Source organism: Semicossyphus pulcher, unplaced genomic scaffold (genome assembly GCF_022749685.1).
Source record: "Semicossyphus pulcher isolate SPU_LCO1_2020_fin unplaced genomic scaffold, fSemPul1.0.p SCAF_8, whole genome shotgun sequence".
Taxonomy (NCBI): domain Eukaryota; kingdom Metazoa; phylum Chordata; class Actinopteri; order Labriformes; family Labridae; genus Semicossyphus; species Semicossyphus pulcher.
The window spans coordinates 19,674,236-19,694,331 of NW_027211759.1; the positions used below are offsets into that span (position 1 = coordinate 19,674,236).

Here is a 20,096-nt window from a genome sequence, read left to right on the forward strand (position 1 = left end):
CACTTCGAAAAAATAAACCTTTTATTGAGATTAGAAATTACCAACAGTGGCTGTATTTGGTCAACTGAGAAAAGTGTAGCTGTGAAAAATACTCAAATACCACTTTTGTAAAATACATAAATATCAGCATTACAATGTACTTCGTCTACGGAAAGTGAAAGTAATCAAAATTCAGTTTGACCTATGTCAGAATAATACATAATATTTTTGGACTAGGCTATAACTACTGATGCATTGCTTTGTCCATCACTTTGATGCTGTAGCTGGTAAATGTGGAGCTAATTTTTGGATTTCTACTGATTTATTCAACTAACAATACATCCTCATTGATATATTATTTATTGATAATTCATTATACAATACAAAAACATGTTATTAAAAATATACAAAGGACCTACTACGCTGTAATGTAGTAAATTAAACTGAACAAAATCTACCTCTGAGATATAGGTAGAAGTAGATATTTTCCACTTGTTCAAATATGCTGCATTCTGGATGGTCCCTAAAACTTTCTGCAGAATTAAAAAGTCGTTCATTCTATTCATTTAAAGGTACGATACAACATGTCTATTTGTTACTCATTGCTATTTTTCTCACTGTGTATCTTCAAATTATACACAAATAAAAAGTAAAGGTACTTTATCAATCTTGTCTGGGGAAATCACTTTCTTTTGTCCAACACACATGACCTACACACGTGCATTGTGGAGGAGAAATGTCAGGCATCCACAGCAGTTCCTGGATGAGATAAAACACAAGTGTTGATTTAAAACAGTTAAACAGTTCCCCTTCAACAAAAATTTAATGTGTGAGGTATTTGAAAAAGATAATTTAAACATACAGTACATTTGACTGAATCAGCTTATGTGCTAATGGGACACTGTGTAAATGGAGGCCTACTGCCCTCTTGTGACAGATCAGACTTTATCCTGTATAAACAAAAAGTCGGCTGAATCTGTCATGTGGTCTTTTCCCAGAAACTGTGTTCATCTCAGTGACTCAAGGCGGTGAAATCAGCAGGTTTAAATACTCTTAGTCATCAAGTTTCATTATAGAGTCCAGGCCAGGTTACAGTTTTGTTCTCTGAACATGAAGCCTCTACTAAAGCTCAAAAAAGTAGTTTCATTTTGTATCTGGAACGCCACTTAAAATAATTACTTTTATTGCTAATATTTATTATTATTATTAATATTTTTATTATGATGTATTATAACCTTTATTCTCTAAAAATATGCCAATATAAACGGTTTCTATAGCAGTCAGTTTATCAGGAAATTACAGGTTTGACTTATGATGGCTCTGGTGTTCCGTAAGGCCATATCAAATGAGTTATCAGTAAAATGTATCATCAATCATAATGGATAAACAACTTTTCATGTCAATTTTGCCAATTTCAGCCATTTTTTCTGTAATTTTATACTTATGATATCGTTGTAAGGTAGAGATTTTAAACGTATTTACTACTTGAATTAAATATGTTAAATGCAAAAATAGCTAGCTCCCCCTATAAACTTTAGGGTAGATAAACATTTCAAACTATAACTAAGAGAAAGTGAAGTTTTGCATATAAAACATCATATCTACAGTCATATAAACACAAATTGAAAGTGATAAATGTGGTTGTTACTCTCTTATTCACATGCTTTAGCATCCTGTTGGACAGTTTACTATCTCAGAATGTATCATTAGGCTACTATTATTATTTATTTATTTACTGTACTTGTTTCATGTCTGTAACTTTAGCTTATAATGTAGCACAGCAAATGCCGTGAGCATTTATTCAAGACGTAGACAAGAGAAGCCACACCGTCTCTTAAAATGGGAAATCTAATGTAGGCTACAATTTGTCCCCAAAGTGCACCAATCACTCTCTGCACACAATAGCAGTTATCTCTATGCTGATGAAAACATCTTTGATAAATCAATTATATTAATTTACAAATTCCAAATGAGATCTCTTTAATTAACATAACACTAAACTTGATTTGGCATAAAATAGGCCTTCACTTCTGTTTTTACATCACAATCTTAGCTGCAGTCTAAAAAGACGCTGTGCAGCTTGGAGAACTGCCAGACAACAAGTCAATAGTGACCTCTAGCGTGTCTGTGGCATAAAGTCAAATAGTTTTTTATTTAATTTCAAAAATATATAAATATATATTCCAATCGTATTATTTCTTATACAAGTTATTTTTCCTGTATTTTTGATGTGGTCTATCAGCTGTAATGGATAGCGTCAGTCCAATGACAACCGTAGGGTTCCTGCGTCTTTTATTTACATTCTTACACACGGACCCGCGAATTGAAATAATTATATTTTTGTGTTTAAAATGTGGATTCACTTTTCCATTTCCCTCATTATCCTTACTTAGGTTGAATGTTAGTTATGAATTTGTGCTCTGTTGCAAGCGTGTATGCACATACAGTGCGCAGGAGGCATCCCAGTGAACACTTTGGAAAACTGACAAGGGATTGCCAAATCATTTCCTTGCCTGGGAATGACGTCCCTGCAGCACAGCTCGGTTATATTTAGAGCCTATATATAGTGGAGTCGCCCCCTAGGTTTTGTTGACTCTGCAGCAGGCAGCAGCAGGAGATCGACATACAGAGAGGAGACGTCCTGAATCTGACACCATGTGATCTACATACTAAGATTATAGTTTGTGATCACTAAAGCATAATTGTGAACCACCATGTCTGACATTTTATGACATTTAATGTAAAATCAACCTTGCGACATTTGCAACATACACAGTTTGTTCATAACTTGCAGGGGTGATCCCGGAGTAAATGTATTTACAGAAACAAATTCAAACACTAGTAGTTCTTTTAAAGAGGACAATAGGTAGCATCTGTCCACATTGCAAAACAGTGTCGACGAATATGCCCCAAACCGGTTGAAATCACCAGCTATGCTTTCTGGGTAAAGTGCGCCCCGGTATCCGCCCATATTCGCGTAAAGGAGGCCAACCTGAACAGCTAGGCCGGACGCTGGATCAAATGGAAAGTTCAATCGATTAATTTGCCCACTTTTTCGCATGTTCCCGCTTGCTTCTGAGACGAGGTGAACCGACTTACATGCGGGCGTTTCGGTGTGAAATAGGAAATGCAGAGATCGTGTGAAAGCAGAGGATTATCAGCTTGACTTGTTTGGTCGCTACTTCGGACGCGGAACTCCTCACTCGCTACAAGGTAACAAATGGATAAGATTCATACATGTGTGTGTGCCTTTGAAGGTTTATGGAACATTATACTTCTAATTTAGCAGATAGGCAAGTGTGTCCGCCATGTAACCACAGAAGAGTAACATTTTAGTGGAAATATTCATTTTCGGTGTCAGTGCAAACTACGCCCAATTGTTAACCTCAGGTCTGGCCCTGCAATGCAGACCTCTGTGCTAGCCTGTCAATGGCGGCTTTAAAATCTGCACCCTTCCCCTTTTGAATGAATGATACTGACTTTGTCAGGGTACATGGTGTAAATAATAATGCTTTCATGAGTTACTTCTTTAAATCACATTAGGTTAGCTCATAGAGGCTAGTTAGCTTTATTTTGAGAGTGTAAGCGAGCTCCAGTGCTAAGCTATGCTAACAGTACAGCAGCCTGGTTATTTAAACACAGTGCTCAGAGGGTTTCACGCAACCAATCTGGCAACCCTGCGGGCACACAGCAGTGGATTTAACTCAAATTCCTCCCCATTTTTAAGCTTTAGGTGTATTTGCCTGCCTGGACAAAGCGGTGGAGAGGCCTTCTTTTAACCTCGGCTAATTTACACAAGTGAAAAACAGATACAAAGTAGCCTAATATAGATGTGGATGCCCATTAGACCTGAACGTGTTGCTAGTTCTCCTGGTGTGATAATGATTGGAAGATGTAGTTTTCCTGTGGTTTATAACCTTGTTGTTTGTGATGTAGTACATAAAAAAGGGTGATGCGTAATGCTATCCAGATGGTGCCACATAAGGCAAACAATGACCACGACTGGCATTGTCATATTTCCAAGAAGTATTTTTCCCCATATTACTACGAAATATTCAACAGAGTCAACAAACTTTAATGTGACGTTACACTGTGAAACTGTGTTTGAGCTCTACTACAACACAAATGACGGTGAGAAAATGAGTGAACCTGTTATTGAACCATTAATAACCTTTAACCCAACATTACTGTTAATGTCCTATATTATGTAATTCATAGGCAGTTTCATTGTCCAGTAACATGAAAAGTGATAATATTTAAACAGGCATGGAAAGTATGTGGCAACTTTCAAGAGTTGTCTGTGACATTATCAGTACTCTTATCTGTATACAGATAAGATTTTTCCCATTGGACAGAATAGCCTCACTGTTATATGCGTAAATCACAGACTGTGTTGGGTGTTACGCATAACATGATAATTTCAGGGGAGCAAGTTAAAGTGTTGAAAACACTAACAAGCATAGTAAAAGTGTATCTTTGTTAGCCAAATACCTATCAAACCACATTCTGGTTTTTGTTTGTCTAGAAAAGGCAATGATAATCAGCGCAGCTCCTCCCTGACTGCAGGCTGTGCAGAGCTGTGAGCAGTATGTACTGTAACTTCTGAAAAGGCCAGCTGCCACTATTGATGGGTGCCGCTCCACAAAGCAGTTAGACAGCACAGAGCCTCCCAGTCGCCTGTCAATTCTGGAGCCTTAATGTAATGTCATAGATTTCTGCCTGCGGATAGTTTCTGTTGTGTGGCTGCGACTCAGAAAAACCCCTAGATTTGTAGCTGTATTCAGACTTTTGATTACACACTCAGGGTATTTATAGCTTTGTTTATTTGGTCTATTTCAGTACCTGATTAGTAGTGATCATCTACTTCTGCTTAGGATAAATCTATTTTTATCTTACCCTATTGAAGCCTATTGTTTTGGTCTCACAGACACCTCTTTTAAATATTAAATTCCTTACTAAAAAGGGGTTCATCTTCAACATTTTATATATTTTTCAGATAGGAATTGAACATACACCTGAATTCAGCATCAGTTTGTTTTCATTCCCTCATTTGCACATAATCTCTTGCAGGTGAATCATCATATTATGTGTGTGGGAATTGGCGTTTCATCTACAAACTTCTTACTCAACACGAAACTGGGCATTTTCTAAATGAAAAGCAAAATAAAGATGATGGTATGAAATTTAATTTTCCAGTGAACCAGCTCTGTTATTTAAAGAATAGTTGAGGTGTTATTTAAAGAATAGTTGAGGGGTTATTTTTTTACATGAGGCATAAATCACCATTTTCTCAGTCTGCCAGTCCTGAGGACACAGATGTCCCAGAAAACTGTCAGCTTGTCAGGCAGCAATGACGTGCAGAAAATGGAGCTGGTTTACAAAATTGTAGTGGAGTACAGTTTCTGCAACTCTTCTAAACCAATCATTTTAAGGCTTTGTTGATGCCCCGGATGAATTGTTGCTTTGTCAGATGACTGCTTGTGTCTTTAAATTTAATGCGCTTTTTTCTGCTCCTGCAGGTGAATCATGACAGAGTATAAGCTGGTAGTGGTGGGAGCTGGAGGCGTTGGCAAGAGTGCTCTTACTATTCAGCTCATCCAGAATCACTTCGTGGATGAATATGACCCCACCATTGAGGTAAGACACTTTGCGTGTGCGTGCATCTATGCGTCTCAAGTCATGGCTGTCTCCATGGTTTTTGTGTGTGTTTTGGTACAGGGGCAGAACAAGGAGAAACTCCTCTGAAAAAGGAGTTGCAGCAGGTTCTTCTGGTTTAGGTCTTAAAAAGACACCGAACAGGTTTTTTAATAACTTTCCATGCATGTCCTTCGGCCTGCTTCTTCAGGGGGACAGTCTATGCTGCGTGAACACGGCCTCACTATGAATTAAATCAGTTATTAATATGCTGTTTCAGGTCTGAGCTACTCTTAAGGTTACTTAAACACAAGGTAACATCTAAAACAATAGCCGCTCACTGGATCAGAGTATCATTATTTGTGTTGGATCTGATTGAGTGCGGCCAGCAGTGTGATGAAAGCTGGAGCGCTTCATCACAGCGGAAAATTAGGACCTCATTATAATTTAAGGTCTGCTGGAAAATGGAATAATGGAGTGCCCTACTACAGCTGGAGTAGGCCAATAATTAAAGCAGCCCTGTGACAGCTTTGGCAAAACCATGTCAATACAATAATGTCACTATAAAGGGAATCCTTCACATTACCCTCTGACCTTTGTTTACATGTATGTTTTGCTGATGTGATTGTTATAAATAGCTTTATTTCTAGTGATTATTGCAAAATTAATAGTTATTTTAATCATTATATTTATTATTATTATAATCATTTAATGCATTTTTATACAATCAAACGTATTAAAGGGCTAGTTTGCTGATTTCCAGCCTCAGTCCTATCATGCTCTTATGCAGAGCTAATACCATTATGGTAGGAAAAACATGAAACTTCGCTCTGTGTCCTTGGAGGACGATATCCGCTTCTCCAACGGGCCCTGGAAAACCTCCGCCAGACTACGTGAAACGTGTCATCTAGCGGAGGCCATTCTTCTCAGAGGGAGGGGCGCAATGCATGCTGGGTTTTGTAGGAATGAAGAAAGGGCGAAACCACGAGCTGTTTGTACAACTTTCTCCACAGCTACGGAGCCAATTTCAAATACTATTGCTTCCATCGATTACAGAGAACACGGTGGCTTTTTCCAGGGGCGAATTGCTCCTTTAAAGAAATATGTTTTATCTCTCTATTTTACCTTGTACATTTAAAACACACTCATATCAACTTTATTATCTTTATTAACATGATGTGCTCTTAATCCCAGAGTTGTTGTTGTTGTTGTTGTTGTTGTTGTTGTTGTTGTTGTTGTTGTTGTTGACGCTCTCTGACCTCCTCCTCTTCCAGGACTCGTACAGAAAGCAGGTCGTGATTGATGGGGAGACGTGTCTGCTGGACATCCTGGACACTGCAGGTCAGGAGGAGTACAGCGCCATGAGGGATCAGTACATGAGGACAGGGGAGGGCTTCCTCTGCGTCTTTGCCATCAACAACACCAAGTCCTTCGAGGACATTCACCATTATAGGTGAGCTTAGAGGCTACGGGTGTAAGGTGCTGACAGTGGGACGGGACCCATTTGTTGTATGTTGTTCCTCCTCTCTTACCCCTTATTACCTGCAATCTCTATTGTCCTGTGTAAAAAATAAAAATGTTTCCAGATCATGTAGAATTGACTGATAATTAAATATAATTTATAGCATCTCCTCATAACTTTATGGTGACAAAATTATCTTGTAGGCAACAGTTTTCATGTTAATTAAAGAATAACCAATTTAACCAATAATTAACCAGTATGAGGTTTAACATCAAAGTGTAAGTACTTCATTAAAACATATTTATGTAGTGAAACATTAAAAGTTAGCATACAGAAAAAGCTGTTGTGTTTGTATATAGATGTCATAATGGGGTTCCAGAGCAAAAGCCAGGTATGACCTTAATCATATCCATCAAATTAACTTTCTGTTGTCTGTCTCTGTCCAGAGAACAGATAAAGCGGGTGAAGGACTCTGAGGACGTCCCTATGGTGCTGGTGGGGAACAAGTGTGACCTCCCGTCCCGGACAGTGGACACCAAGCAGGCTCAGGACTTAGCACGCAGCTACGGCATTCCCTTTATTGAGACCTCAGCCAAAACCAGACAGGTGAGAGAGCAGCCGGAGTCGGCCACGCCCTCAAGACTCAAACAGTTTAACTTTTCGGTCTGTCGCTGTACTGCTGCTGGAATATTCCACTGCAGGACTGCAGGGCATGATGAATGGTGAGGAGTTGCATGTGGTCTCAGGGGTGTTGGCTTGATTGAATCAGCAAATTTCACTTTGAAATCAAATTGTATTATTTCACAGTAATGTTGACACGTGTCCTTAAAAGGCTTGATGATCTTGGCACTAGAAGTTAAAGTGTTGAGTCGTGTGGTGCTGTTGATTTGTGTCACATTCACGGTCTCGTTTTTAATAATGTTGCTGGGAAATGTCTCTGGCAATGCGCTGCCCATCGCTAAATCCTCTTTGGGTAATTGATTTTTTATTTATTGGTGATAATGTAATCATTGCATGCTACTTTATCATGGATATGTGGAATTATATTCTCATTAGGGCCATCCTCAGATGATCCTGCGCTATAAATCAGTGAATGTGTGTCAGGGAGTCTGCATGAAAGGACAATCTGTCAGCGATCACTCAGCGGGGTGGATGATTCTGCTTCCTGGTTACTGTGACTGGGTGTTGGAAGATTTGCTGTGGTGGAGTCGTGTTTAAACGGTGTGTGTTGTGAGCATGGCCTTAGGTGTCTGACTGGCTGACAAAGTGATCTGTAAACACATCCTTTCCCGGGCTCTCTGACCTGCGGTGAATCACGGCTCCTTCTGGTGCGGGGGAATTAATGATATAATGATTGATTTCTTACAGCTCTGTTCACCTTTTCCCACCTGAGTGTTTCACTAATTCACACTCCTCACTGTGTTGCTGCTGCTGCTGGTGCGGCTGCTGCTGGACCAGCAGCTGTGTGTTGCATTCAAAGCCACGCAGTGCTTTCCAAATCTCAATGATTTTATACAACTTCTGTTGGGAATCTCCCGCAGGAAGTGACATGCAGAATTAGAATATGCTCCAATAGTTAAAGTGATACTCTACCCTCATCTTCCTGTAGTCACTCACCTGCTGTGGGCTTGAAATGTGGTCGTTCTTTATGTTTATAGTTTGTTTTTAATTCAGTGAAGGTAGATTTCTAGGGCTGTGACGGTACTGAATTTGTCTAACCGTGGTAAACCACCACCCCAGCCCGCCGCAGCATCAGTACTGAAGCCCCTTTCCCACTGATCAAAAAACCCCGCTAACACCCGGCTTTTTTGCTTAGAGGGAAAGGTTACAATTGGCATTCAGACCCGGGTCAATGACTCTGCAATAGACCCGGGTAATTATCGCCTCGCCTCCGATCATCAATGATTAGAACACAAAACCCAGGTCCACGTGCTAATCTTCGCCCCCTTTGCGGCGCGGTGCTCTGACGCGCCTTGAAGTTCCGGCCGCTGTCGCGTAAATGCAGGAGAACAACATCACAACTTTGTTTCGTGCAAGATGCAGCAACACTGGCAAGACAGCAGGGTGAGAGAGCTTCTTCTGATCCGAGAGGAAGAAGAAATCAGGCGACAGGTTTTTGGCACAGTTAGAGATTCCGAGTATACTCCGCTGGCGATGGAAAAAGAGACAATCAGCATTTATTAGCGTGTCTTCCCAGGTTTGAAAAACCTGCGTCAACGTGCTCATTTTGGTGGGAAAGGGGTATTAGTAAGACATTTCTTTAAGGATGCTCTGATAGCTATAAAAACTTGTCACCAGCCACAGCCCCTCTCCATAGATAGGAAGGAAACTTCACATGTTTTCAAGCCTACAGGAGGTGAGTGTCTAGAATTCACAAGATAGATTTAGGGTGGAGTATCAGTTTATCTAAATGATCCAGACATCGCAGGTAAACCCACGTTAAAACACTTTGTGTCTGTAAGCTGTAACACATGCACCAAGTACACAGTTTGTCCTCCTGTCTTCCTCAACATTGAGGGAAGTTGTGTCTCATACTGCAGAGAGTGGAAGATGCCTTTTACACTCTGGTACGGGAGATCAGGCTGTACCGGCTCAATAGGCTCAGCAAGGAAGAAAAGACGCCGCGCTGTGTCAAGCTTAAAAAGTGTGTTGTGATGTGAAAGGGGTAAGTGAATGCAGCAGCGCGCCCACAACCTCTGTGTGTCCGTGTGTGTGTGTTGATGGTGGTGATTGTGGACGATGGGAGATGACACGCAGGGAGAGCGGGTGCTTTACGGGTCCTCAAAGTCTAACCTGCTGGTTTCTGTGGGGGCTGTGGTGAAGCTCTAACAGGAGGGGGTCACCGCTGATGATTTCTTCTCCTTTCATTGTCTCTGTGTATCGTGGCTGATTATTATGTGAGGTCGTTTTCACACTGGGTTCGTTTACATGAGTCTGAACATGAATGGGATCGCCCCTCCCCCTTCCTAGAAACGGGCTAGTCTACTTTCAAACTTCTGATCCAGTCTGATTTGTGTAATTCTAATCCGTCTGTTCAGATAAAGCTTGTACATTATGACGTTTTCATAGAGGGTAGACGTCCCTGTGTTCAGCCGAGACTCCCAGTGTGAAAGCGTCCTAAATCTGCAGAAATCATGAGGAATAGGGTGTTTGGGCTGGTGAGCCAACGTGTTTGATTAAAGGAGATTGTGGTGAATCTGGGACCAAATCATGTGCTGAAATGTTTCCAATGATGATGTGGTCGGAGAAACTGGCAGATATGTTGTGGAAAATTGTGAGTGTGTTTGTGGGTGACAGTTTTTCTTGCGGTCACAAGTCTCTAATCTTTCCTGCTGTCTTTGTCATGACCTGAAGTGACCTCAGGCTCTTAAGCCTGCGGCTTCCTCACAGGTTCATTGTCACATTTATTGCACTACATAACCTGTTGTACTTATTTACCTGCCTCAGTGTGGCATCAACACACAGCAGCTGCATTTACACGGAGCCTTTTTATTCACTCAGAATGTGAATACGAGCTAAGCAAGAATCTAAAAGCCTCATTCAAAGACATCATTTAGTTTGAAAGCGGTGGTTCAAACCTTTTTAAAAACTCTAATTCAAGTTACTTTAGATTTCTGGAGAATCACCCACTTGGCTGTGGAATAAATCAAAGCTGTTAACCTGAGAAAGATGTGTTACACTCTCCTTATTTGTTGCTTTGGAGCGTTTTCTACCAGAGTGTGGCTTCTTTCCCAGGGGAACCTTCTTCAAACAGTTTGTTTATTAGTTTTAGGCAGATCGAACAGAAGGCACGCCTTCTGTTAATTAACTCTGTTAGTAGAATAGTTTAATAAAACTGTTGCTTCAGTACAAACAGACAGAGGTGAACTAGTGTTGTTACCAAATGCTCAATGCAGGTCCAACTTTTTGTTGGTGATCTGCAAAATTTAAAAGGACGACCTGCTCTGAGATTATTATTAGCAGCCATTTAAACACGTGGGAGCTTAAAATTGTATTGATAAAAACGGCTCATAGAGATGCAGCTGCTGTCTGCTTGGAAACACTGCTGACTTTTCCTATATTATAATAAATATTATGTTAAGTTTTGCTTTCTTCAGCTGTGTCTCACAAAGCCTGATTGGACTGAAATTACCTGCACTCTGATGTACAATAAGCAGAAGATTAAGTAAAACCAAAGACTGTGTAGATGGACGACACGTCTCCATCTGCTCTCATTGTACAAAATTGAAGCCAAAATAGCCCCGAGACGGGCGCTGCCATCTTGCGACGGTGACGTCATTTGGAGCCGGAGTTGCGCAGTAGAGATCGGCGGGTGGAGCCGCCGTAGCCACTTCAGCTAACCAAAACACACACTTAACTAACAGGATCCCGCACGTCGGCGTATTTAACAGCAGAACAGCTTCTTGTGTTGGTCTGTAGCAGACGTTCACAGATATGCAAACTTCAATGACTGTAGTGATTGTTTTAGTTACGTCTCCTCTCGCCGTTCCTCCTCTACTGTGCTGATCCGGAACAGATCGGCTGCAGGAGCCGAATTTGTCAACAGAGCTGTCAATCATCCTTTTGACAGCATGAAATAACTAATTAAAAATAAACTTGTAACATGGAGGAGGCGGGCTTTATGACCTATACTGCAGCCAGTCAGCAGGGGGCGGTAGAGATGTTTTGGCTTCACTTTTAGGGAGCTGTCATGTCGTCCATCTTTTTATACAGTCTATGGTTAAAGCTGATGAAAAGGAGACTTTGAAATGATGACAAGATCATTTTCTGAGTTTAATGTCTGCTTTTTTGGAAAAAATGATTGGAGTTTAATTTGTGCCAAATAAACCTAAAAAGAGTGGAATTAAAAATGTCACCTTGAAATCAAAGAACACGGTTGATTCTTAAATGCTGTATGTTTGTTTTTATTTACTGTGATTACTCGTATGCTTGTATAAAAACAACAACCTGTACCTTTTCAATGACGCATCCTTTTGTTCTGTTTCTTTCAGGGCGTTGACGATGCCTTTTACACATTAGTGCGAGAAATCCGGAAGCATAAGGAGAAGATGAGCAAGGAGGGCAAAAAGAAGAAAAAGAAGTCCAAGACAAAGTGTACACTTATGTGAATAACGACCCCTTTTCAAGACTAAAAAAACAAACTATGTTGAACAGTTAAAGTAATACATTTTGTACATTACACTAAATTATTAGCCTCTTTCTCAATACCCACTATACTGAATACTAAACCTGACCCCATGTTTCTGCCTTTATGTTGTTTGCTACGTGGACACCGATAAGCTTTATTTTCAGTTTAGTGCCAGTTGCCCACACGTGTTGGTCCAACAGCCATGACGATGATGATTGGATGATTTTCTATAACCGCAGAGCTGTGAGCTATCACGACTCATGTTTGACAAATTCTTCAAAAGTTTTCTGATGTTTTTTTTTTTTTTCTCCTTTGCTTAAAAGGTCGTGACCTGTAAAAGTTGTGTCATGCTCTTTTAAGTCTGGGATGCCAAAGAATGAATTTTCATCCCAATTCTTGTAAAAAAAAAAAAAAAAAGCGATCTGAAGAAAGGACCAACACTCAGCCAGACGAGATCCAAATGTCCCAGCCACTGTGTAATGTCCCCATCTCTAATGACCTCTAGGTATTACTGCGTTATGTCACTGATATAAGTATGCATGCAAACTCCTACTCTTCTCCTGATGTTTTAACACCCTAATTAGCTCTGAATTAATTTGTCGATGCTTTGTGCTGTGTGGGGAGTGATTTCTTGCCTACATGAGACGTTTGTTTGTGTTTTTTCTTTCTGCATGCATCGTGTCCGACATGACATGCAAAAAAACTGCCTCTGGTGGAGTCCACAACGAGGAACTCTGACCCAAGTGGAGGGCATTCATGCAGTTCTTCGAGTTTATAGGAAGTAATCAGTGCTCGCTTTTTGTGAGAAAGAAATCGGCCATTTTTGATTGATGACAAATTCAGAGATCCAGATTTTTAGACACTTTTTTAGAACAACCCGACGGGACTAGCAGCCAGTGTTAGTGCTGGCCAGAGTCTTTAATGTAGCAGGGATTCATGCCAAGTTAAACCCAGTGTCCAACAGCGTCACCCGTTTCCTACTTGTCTTTACTGTAAGGCTTGACTACAGGATTGTTTGCATTCATCCTGACAATGCTCATCTTATTGCCTTTTGTTACTTAACAAGTCTTGTCATCCTCCTATGATCAAGTCTCTCATGTTTCAACCTTATAAAGCCCTTTATCAGCTTGTTTATCAGGCTGTAATGTTGTGATTCTCACCGGCCTCTTGACTGGCTTGAAAGCGGAGAGCATCTCTAAGCAGCTCTCTGCAGCCTGTCTCTTGTCAAAATGTCGTCCAGATTCTCCCCTTCGCGGCGCTTTCTAAAGAGTTTTTGGATTAATTTCCCGAAGTGTTGAAATAGTTCGGTTGGCTGCCTTTTCAACAGACGTGATTGTCCAGCAAGCATAATTTGTCATTACTCTCACAAAGCGTGTTTATCGCTGTGATGTAACTGGAACTGATGTTTGTAAATGAGGCAATAATTGCCATAAAATTGGTTTCTAGAGAAGTTTCTGAAAAACCACGCTCTATTATTTTCCCCCCAGGTTAAACAATACTTCACCTTTTTGCATCGTTTTTACAAGCTGTTCCCGTGGGGATCTTATTGCCTTTTACGTTTGCATTAGGTGCTACATTTAGACGTTAGAAAGACCCGACGCAACATTCGCTCTGTCTTGCGTGTACCCAAAAAATGCACCAAATGCTGTGTTAGAGGAGGAGAGAAAAAAACCAGACGTGATGCATTTTGCTTTCAGGAGTTATGAATTTTGACCCATTTATTATTACCTCTTTTTTTTTTCATGAAGTAGATAATAACTGTTAATGCGATTTTAATTCTGGAGCCCTCTTTGTTAACAATACTGTTTCAAAAGTAGTTTTACTGCGATGTTTGAAATGTTCCTCTTCCTTTTATTGCGTGCCAACAGCTGATTTCTGAAATGTATCATTTATACCTGGATCATATTTTAACAACCTTTGTATAGTTGTGATACTGAAAGGTGCATATTTTGTAAATTGTGCTTCATTTCGTTGGTGTGTCTAAATGAATGTTGCTTTAATGGAGGTTCACTCCGCTCTGTGTATGTGACTAGAGAGTGTGTCTGGGTCCAGGTCTTAGGGAAGCGAATGAATGACCACTTTACAACACACCTGTTGTGGGCAGTGTCGAGTGGTGATCTGATCTCAAATGAGTCTATTTTTTGCCATGAATCTCACCACTCCTATTTAATGTGTAATAAAGAACAAAGAAAAGAGGAACTCCACTTTGTCCTTCCTTCTTGTTGTCTTTTGTTTCCTGTTGTCTCTTTCATAGAGCTAAACCGGCTCACAGCACACAAGTATGTTTGCAAGAGGACACTGTAAGATAGCTATTATATTAACACCAACATACAGCATCATAAACATGTAAAAAAAAAAAAAAAGTTCTGTATTTAATGTTTTCTCCAGCAGGTGGCACTGTTCACTCGCTCTGCCAGCTCTGATCTTAAAGACAACAGCATGTATGAAGGGTCACCCTGCAGCTGCACACACAGACAGAGCGAGCCTACAATTAGCTTTTACAAGTTGTGTACTTTTCCCCAAAATAAACTCGGGATAAAACTGTTTATTTAAGAGAGAAAAAAAGATCCTGGTTTTCTCAGCAGAAATGCTCCCATTGTTTAAAGAAATCATTTCATGCTTTGTCGAGTTTACTTTCAAGGAGCTTTAAAGAAAATGAATCATGTGAAATTTCTGAACTTACAAACATTTAATTTTCTCTTTGTCTCTTCTTCTCCGAGAACAAAACTTTGAAAGAGATGAAAAGTATTTGATTAACTGAGGTATTAAAGTCATTTAATTGCTTTTTTAAAAATTTGTGTGAGCCTTGTTGTCGTGAACACGATAAGCCTGATTACCCAACACGCTGTAAACGTTGTATCTTGGAATAAAGCTTTTGAAGTTTACTCATTAACTTAAGTGAATCCAAGATTTATTAACCAGGTTTCAGTTCAGCATGCTGCAGCAGAACAAAGAGGACAAGCTCCTTTAAAGACGTAAAACAAACTCTGAGCTTAAACATGGAAGAAACACAAAACGATCCCCCGACAACAAACGTGATCTGTCGCATCATAAGAAGTCATATTCTGTTTTCAGATATATTATAATTATATGCAGTCATTTATGAAGGTGTGTTTAGCTTCGTCATTGTTGTAGTAATCTTTCTTTGTATGCCACATCCCTCGACTATTTGAAGCTGCGGGTCAGTGTTAGGATATTTGTCCCACCATGAATCACAATGAGGCACAATTATGCAAACTGTGTTCACAGGTGAAGGATGATTCAGGTCCTTTTTTAAATGCAGCAAGTACCATATCACACTTAAGATTTAGTGTAGATCTCTGTGTGGACAAGATTGCTCCTACAAAATAAAAGCCCATTTTTGCAAAAAATTGCCCTTTTATGTTAAATGAATATTTGTATTATGAAGCACCTTCTCGGAAATTGTTCAACTTTAATTATATGCATCATTGCTTTATAATATTTTGTCTAAGCACCTTTTTTAACGACCCCCCAGGTTTACTATTGGTATTTGCTTCAACAGCTGCTCCTCTGAGCCTTAAACTCACCTCTCAGCTGACCTCAGCATGACTAGAATATAAGTTTAACTTCACATTTTGAATAAAGTGATTTTGACGAACTTGTTGAACAAATTAATTTATAAATACCTGGTTTACTTAGGTTATAATGTGTGACGCTACTACAGCTGCAGACCTTTCAGTAAACATTAATGATCAGGGGCGTCTCAGGCTGTTTTGACTGGGGTGGCTCAACTGGGGCACAGACTTATGCAGGAGGGGCATGAAATATATGCACACACATTTTCAAATAGAATTAATTTACCATTTTTGGCTCCACTCTAAGAATTAACTTTAAGCAATTACACAGTTGTTACATTCCTTGTGTACAGGTTTATTAATCTAAAAATAAAGTTGCGACAGAGTTGCAAGATATTAAACGTCCATGTTTAATTATTTAAGGACTCAGAAAGAATATGTATCTCCCAAAGTCACAGTATAAAGTACCAAGAAAATGTGCTACATTAAAATGCCACAAAAGCTAAAAGCAGTAAGATTTTGGGGTGGCTTCTGGGGTGGTCAATCAGAACATAGGGGGCCATGCCAACCCCTGGACACGACTCTGCTAGTATGAAATGTAAAACACGTATTCAGTTTATAGTTTATGGAATAAAATGAAGGGAAACACGGGGCGCCGATTTAGCTTAGCGGCTAAGTCGTGTGTCCTCCGGGTTTGACTCCCACCCTCAGCCCTTTGCCACGTCCCACCCCCATTCTCTCTTCCCCTGTTTCCGACACTATCCACTGTCCTCTCTCTCTATCATTAAAGGTAAAGTCAATAAATACATTTTAAAAAATGATGGGAAATCATGTCAGGGTTTTGTCCCTTTGACATAAAACTTGCATATGATGTCATGACCTGATGTTTTTGTCACTAAACCTAAAACCAGCACTAAATGATTCAAGCATCAGTTCAATGTTTTCTTTGTATTTTTAAAGTTTTCAGTTTCTTAAAGTGTGTTAACTGTTTTTGACTTTAACTGACAAGGCTTACTTTTCTGTTGCAAATCTCCCCAAGCTCATTTACTCGTGTTTAGTACCAAACAGCCGTTAATGCTGCCAGCGGAGGTAATCCATAACTCTGAATGAGAAGCCAAAAGTGTTTTTGCAAAGCAGCATCAGAATACTAATATCAGCCTATAAACTCTATAAAACTTCTGTTCACTTTCATATTAATGTGCAAATTCCTGCTTCTACTTCCTGCATGCAGATACACTTAAAGAACTTCCTCTGTGGCATTTTGTGTCCTATTTCTGTACTTTCAGCTGCAGTTACATTACGACCTTTCTGTCAAACGAAGCAGGAATCACGGGCATTAAAATTCATCTTTACTGAGGATTACTTTTAATATTCAGACTGTGTTTGTTTTTAAAGCATCTATCTTGAAACGCAGCTACAAGAAAGCAATTTACCTGCAGCAGATGGAGATAATGATACAGGCTAGAAATGAAACACCCTGTAAGGCTGGAATTGTCTATTATAAAACCATAACGGGGCTTATTGCTCCTTTAACTCGAGCAAGGGCGCTGCTATTTCCTTTTATCTTACCTGTACATTGAACATTGCACTGTCACCTCAAATTGAGGCTGCCTGCATTTAAACTTCCCACTAGTTGTATCATTGATGTATAAAACCACCCAGACAAAAATACAAAATATCCCCTACATCGCTGTGAAAGATTACACCCATGCTTGGTTTTTCAGGGGTCAACGTGCCTCTTCTTTTGTCACAGTTTCATATGAAGTCTTCGCCAGCTCGTGTTACCTGTCCCAGTGACAGAAGTTGTCCTCTGGCTTCAGCACGCAGGATCGGTTGTTGGAGGATGTGCTTGTTTAGTCCCATTCTGTGAAGGGAAATGTCATGTAGCATCAAAGATGAGATATTTTCCCTTGCACATTTCTAAGAAATAAATGCCTGCTACATCATGACCAGAGACAGTATACAAGCTTCAAAAGGACAGGCCTGTGTACGTGTCATATGCAGCGATAATTGGCTGCAAAACAATGTTTGGTGCAGAGGCAACCTGAATAACGTACCCTGTTGTGGATTATTATAGGCAAAGCTGTTTATCCACCCTGCAGATGATCATTAATGAATCCTTTTTACGCTGTTTGCCAATTATAAATTAAAGTGTTACTAGCTGTTTTGTGCTAATAGCCCGTTTGATCCTGTGTCTCCTACATAATTATTCTACACTGGAGCCGCAGACTCGCCTCTTTCACAGGAAGTTAAGTTGTTTCAAACTGTTGCTGTGAACAATAAACTATGTTAACATATTGTGACAAGCTCCATTACTCTTTCTTCTTAAACAATGGAGCTACGGTGCCTGCCACACAGCAGCCGAGAGTGAAAAAGAGAGGAGATCTAATGAATTATGCAGAGAGAGCTTTCTCTCAGCCTGACAGTCTGAAACCAGCCTGGAGAAAATTGTAAAAGAAGTACGAGTCAGTGCAGCCATCACAAATCCCCCTCCCCTTCCCCCCGGGGACCGCCGAGGCCAAGGCCTGTCAGTCAAGCGCCCCCTCCCTAAACTGTAATCTGGGGACAGCACTGAGAAGCCTGCAGGTCTGATAAAGCGCTGAAAAGATGCCCCAGAAACCAATCCAAGGCACTCTGGGCTCCTGTCAGAAGGACGGGCGGAGGGAGGAAAAGACACAGCAAATGTTCCTAAATTGCTAACAACAAGCCTCAGACTGGTTCCACTCAGGAACCACACGACCCAGGCTGGTAAATCCATCTGCCCGTTTGGCCCGTGCACACTCTGTGGATGGAGCTCAATCACAATCACCAGCTCTGACCCCCGTGAACGTGTGCAGGAGGGTGAATTTACAATCATCTCTCTGCCTGACCTCTGCCTTGTTAGTGCACCGAGCGAGAGAATTTCCTTTTTATTTTAATGAAGCACGGCTTCCCTCGCTGGCAGGCGGCTGAGTGCGGGGCAGGAAGAGTGCAGTCCGGTAATGAGAGGCCAGAAGGTTCAGGTGTCTTCAAACCGCGGCACATCGAAGAGACTTAACACAGAAATGTTTTCAGCAGCCCTGGAGGAGACGGAGAGCCGGATGAATATTCATGAAACGGTGATGAATTGTGTTGCCTACAGCGCCGTGCCACTTTAAAGGCCCTCATGCTGCTTCTTTTATCACAGGAGGTCCTCACCACTGAACCTCACGGGCCACAACACAGCAGCCCCGGCATCCAACCACCAATTATCATCTGAGATCATTAACTTGTTATGTTGACACAAACACTGCAATTTCTGATGCCCTTCTTTATTCAAATGACCCTATTCATGAGGAGTGGCTGACTGAGCTGATTGGATTTTTTTCTCGCGTGCTTCGCAATCACTCAACAAGTGATGTTTGGACACAAAATTAATGAACAGCGTGCGGCGCTTTGAACTGTGCGGGCACTGTGTTTCCAGACGGATAAACAAGATGCATAATATCTCTCAAAGTATGCATCAGCACAGATTGATACAGCAGCGGCATGCTGTTGAATGTTCAGAGTTGGTTCCATTCAGGCAGCTTTCTCCTCATAATGACAGGAAGTCAACAGGCACAGAGATGTAGAGAGAGATGGAGGAGGGGAGGAAGGCCTGGAGGATGGGGATGGAGCAGCGTCATGTTCAGCAGCCCCAGACGGGTGATTCATACCAGCCTCATCACCAGCAACAGACAGGACATCCAGGCCTTTATTACCTTCATCCATCACCATCACTTCATCAATCTGAGCGCCTGTGAGCCAGCTCTCCAACCAGTCCCCAAACACCCATCCCAACAACGTGTGGCTGGACGGAGATTTACACCCACCCACTAACACCCGCTCCCTCTCTCGCTTTACCACACAAAACAAGAGAGATGAGCTTCTATTCTCGACTTTAGACTCGCACACACACACATAGACACACACACACACACACAGACACACACGCACGGGGAATGAGACAGAAAGAGAGGGAGTGTGTAAAGGCCATTCTGCAGCCAGACATGGTGTTAAGCTGTTCCCCCGAGGCCCTCCGGCTGACAGGCTATCCTGCATTCTGAAAGCCACTTACACTTGCGCCACATCAGACCACCTGCTGCTGCTGACCGGCGTGTGTGGGTGTGTGTGTGGTGAGCGCGGCATATCATGATGGATACACTTAGCTGTGGGAGAAATCATTAAATCAACCTCACAGCTCTCCCCGTTACTAAAACTACAAACTCCACCATACATGCAAACCACAGAACTTCTTTCAGTCATCATGGACGCCTTCACAGTCTCATGCAATCCAACATGACAGTCATGCAATCAGAGCTACCTCATTGTCGTTGTGTCAAAGAGCTTTTGAGTGTAT

At 41.0% G+C, this 20,096-nt stretch overlaps 1 protein-coding gene across 2 annotated transcripts; it reads left to right on the plus strand.

Annotated features, from left to right (window-relative positions):
* The first annotated feature begins 2,949 nt into the window (after positions 1–2,949).
* Positions 2,950–14,397, plus strand: kras (v-Ki-ras2 Kirsten rat sarcoma viral oncogene homolog). 2 transcript variants are annotated; one of them, XM_069685619.1, is made up of 6 exons: positions 2,950–3,192; positions 5,499–5,616; positions 6,888–7,066; positions 7,522–7,681; positions 9,616–9,740; positions 12,067–12,152. In XM_069685619.1, the coding sequence occupies exons 2-5, from the start codon at positions 5,506–5,508 to the stop codon at positions 9,733–9,735; spliced, it is 570 nt and encodes a 189-aa protein (XP_069541720.1). In that variant the 5' UTR covers positions 2,950–3,192; positions 5,499–5,505; the 3' UTR covers positions 9,736–9,740; positions 12,067–12,152. The 2 variants fall into 2 exon arrangements, with proteins under 2 accessions (XP_069541720.1, XP_069541721.1); XM_069685620.1 differs by lacking the exon at positions 9,616–9,740 and having other exon boundaries at positions 12,067–14,397.
* The last annotated feature ends 5,699 nt before the right edge of the window (positions 14,398–20,096 follow it).